This window comes from Plectropomus leopardus, unplaced genomic scaffold (assembly GCF_008729295.1).
Source record: "Plectropomus leopardus isolate mb unplaced genomic scaffold, YSFRI_Pleo_2.0 unplaced_scaffold28044, whole genome shotgun sequence".
NCBI lineage: Eukaryota > Metazoa > Chordata > Actinopteri > Perciformes > Serranidae > Plectropomus > Plectropomus leopardus.
In genome coordinates this window covers 1-2,483 of record NW_024630540.1, presented here as the reverse complement: position 1 = coordinate 2,483, position 2,483 = coordinate 1, and the positions used below count along the sequence as shown (strand labels likewise).

Genomic DNA, 2,483 nt, shown 5'->3' with positions numbered 1-2,483 from the left:
TTTTTTTTATTCTTTACCCATCAAGATCACCAACATTGCTTTAGATATTTCCAAAATTTGTAATAAAATCAAGCATTTAATAGGTATACAAACAAGATTTTAGCCTTATTTTTATTAATAATGTAAATGGGTTTTATTTTCTTTTAATTTCCATCTTCTGTTATTCTGTTTTCATCCTTATTTTATCTTACTTTTATGAGTATTAATATGAGGGTTTTATCCATGTGAAGATGCATTTGTATTCTATTTTGATCTTATTTTATTTAAACCTGCAGCTCTCTCGTCTTTGTATCTCTGTTTAGTTTGTTTGTTTGTTTGTTTGTGTTGCATTTTTTTTATTCAGTTGTGTAAAACGTCTTAGGTTTCTTGAAAGGCGCTATATATAAATCTAAGTTATTAGCAATTTTATTATGTTTTGAAACAAACAAACAAGAGGTTGGTGTCGGTGATGATTTGGGGATTCCTAAAAACCGACCGGTCGGCTGGGTTTGGTCCTCTTCTTGGGTTTGGGGCGGAGTTTGGTGTGATGCTCCAGCATCTTGAGCTCCACAGGCGGCAGCTCGCTCAGGCAGACGGACTTTGTGTCCAGAGGAGTCGGGGGAGGGGGGAGGTCTCCGCCGTACGCCGACTTCCTGTCCGCCGGCTGAGGAGGAGGAAGAGGAGGGTCCTCCACATGGATGGGAACCTCCTCCAGAGCCTTGTCCAGGTCAAACTCCATCTCTGGAGGACAGAACCGAAGACAAACATGAAAAACTGTGAAATCTTCCAACTGTAAACGTCTGAGTTTTTAAAAAATCATCATAAGCAGAAATGCAAAATGAGACATAAAAAACACTTGAATGTTTGAGCAGGAAATGATGAAGAGCAGGAAGAGTGCTGCAGTAGCTGACAGTTAACAATCACACTATAATATGCTTTTTTTTTTCATTTATAGGATGCAAACACCTGAGTCAACCAACCGGTTGAGTCACCAATTTAGGGGAAAATGTACATGTAAATGTACATGTGTAAGGTACAATTTTTTTCTTACCAAAACTTTCAGACTTAAAGTTCAGAGAAGAAGAGCAACTTTACTCCATTAATACATTTCTGATGATGTTTCCACCCAGTGGGTTTTATCGACATCACACACTCTAATAAATCCAGGACGAACAGCCAAAAACTGGTTTTGCCTTTTTTAAGTTCAGCAGTTTGATAGCAGAACTGCGTGGTTACACTTCCTGTTAAAGGGTTAATGATGTTTGGATTTTCTCACCAAACGCCACGGAGACGGGACGCAGCATCCGCACCAGAATACTCTTCCTCTTGGATTTAGGCGTCATCTAAAGAGCAAAAAAATAAAAAAGTTGAACCTCACGTACTGAAGAGAAAAGGTGAGAATTTTACAGCCGAATCCATAAAAACTGAATGTTTTTATGGATTTTATGGTTTAAACTTCAAAAACAAAATGATAAAAGAATATTTTTAACGTCGACGCTGAACTTTCGTGTATTCAGTCTGCTGGTGTTTTTCAGGCTGACGTGCAGACGGGTGTGTAAAAAAGTGTGTGTGTTTGTGTGTTTTCTAACAATGCAGGTGTCCATGTCCTCTAGTCCGCGTCTCTGCTCTGGATCCTGGTTTTGTTTCTGCTCCTGTCCCAGTTTCTCCGGCTGCAGGACCGTCTCATCCAAGACCTCCGTCTCCATCTGCGGCTCGGGACGCAGCATAGGCTGACTCTTCCTGATCAGGTGATCGGCCTGGAGACGGAGGACAGAGGGATGAACGGACAGAAAGACAGATAGAGAGACAGAGACAGAGAGAGAGAGACAGAGAGGTAGAGAGACAGACAGACAAAGAGGGGCAGAAAGACGGACAGAGAGGACACTAACCAGAGTATGCTGTGATCTGGACAGAGACTCCAGGATCTCGTCCACGATGCGATCGGACAGAAAAGACGCCATGCTGAGCTTCACCTCACTGATCCACACAGACAGACACAAAAGACACAAAAATAAATACACAAAGATCACAAAATCATATCAAACAAATCTCCATCTGAACAACGTGAAAACTTTTACAGGTTTATGGTTTAAAGTGAAAAACACAAATCTGTGTTCTGTACTTTACTACCGTGAACTGCTGAACAAAATGTAGTTTTAAAAAAGTCACAAAATGCTTTTTATGCAACAAAATACGCATAAAAAAAATTAAACAAGGTAAAAAAATACAAAAGAGAACTAACATCAGCTAAAGGTTCAGTTTATGTGCATAACATTAAAATGAATGAAAAATGCTGACATGATAACGTGTTGCAAATTCAGTCAAACTGGGTGAACAGTGAGACCGTGACAAACAGAAAAGACCGATGTCGTGTCCGCCGTTCGTCTGTGAATGAAGTCTTTCAGCAGTCAGACGTCACAGAAAACTAGTTTGTTCTGGAAGCACATGACCCACATAAATAAAGAATTCACCACCCTGAAATCACACATCTCACACACACACAC

At 40.2% G+C, this 2,483-nt stretch overlaps 1 protein-coding gene across 1 annotated transcript; it reads right to left on the bottom strand.

The window, feature by feature from the left end:
* Positions 1-448: 448 nt before the first annotated feature.
* LOC121937969 (F-actin-uncapping protein LRRC16A-like) lies at positions 449-1,956 on the bottom strand. Its single transcript, XM_042481263.1, has 4 exons — positions 1,869-1,956; positions 1,569-1,736; positions 1,256-1,322; positions 449-720 (listed from the first exon to the last, which is right to left on the bottom strand). The coding sequence occupies exons 1-4, from the start codon at positions 1,938-1,940 to the stop codon at positions 464-466; spliced, it is 564 nt and encodes a 187-aa protein (XP_042337197.1). The 5' UTR covers positions 1,941-1,956; the 3' UTR covers positions 449-463.
* Positions 1,957-2,483: the final 527 nt, after the last annotated feature.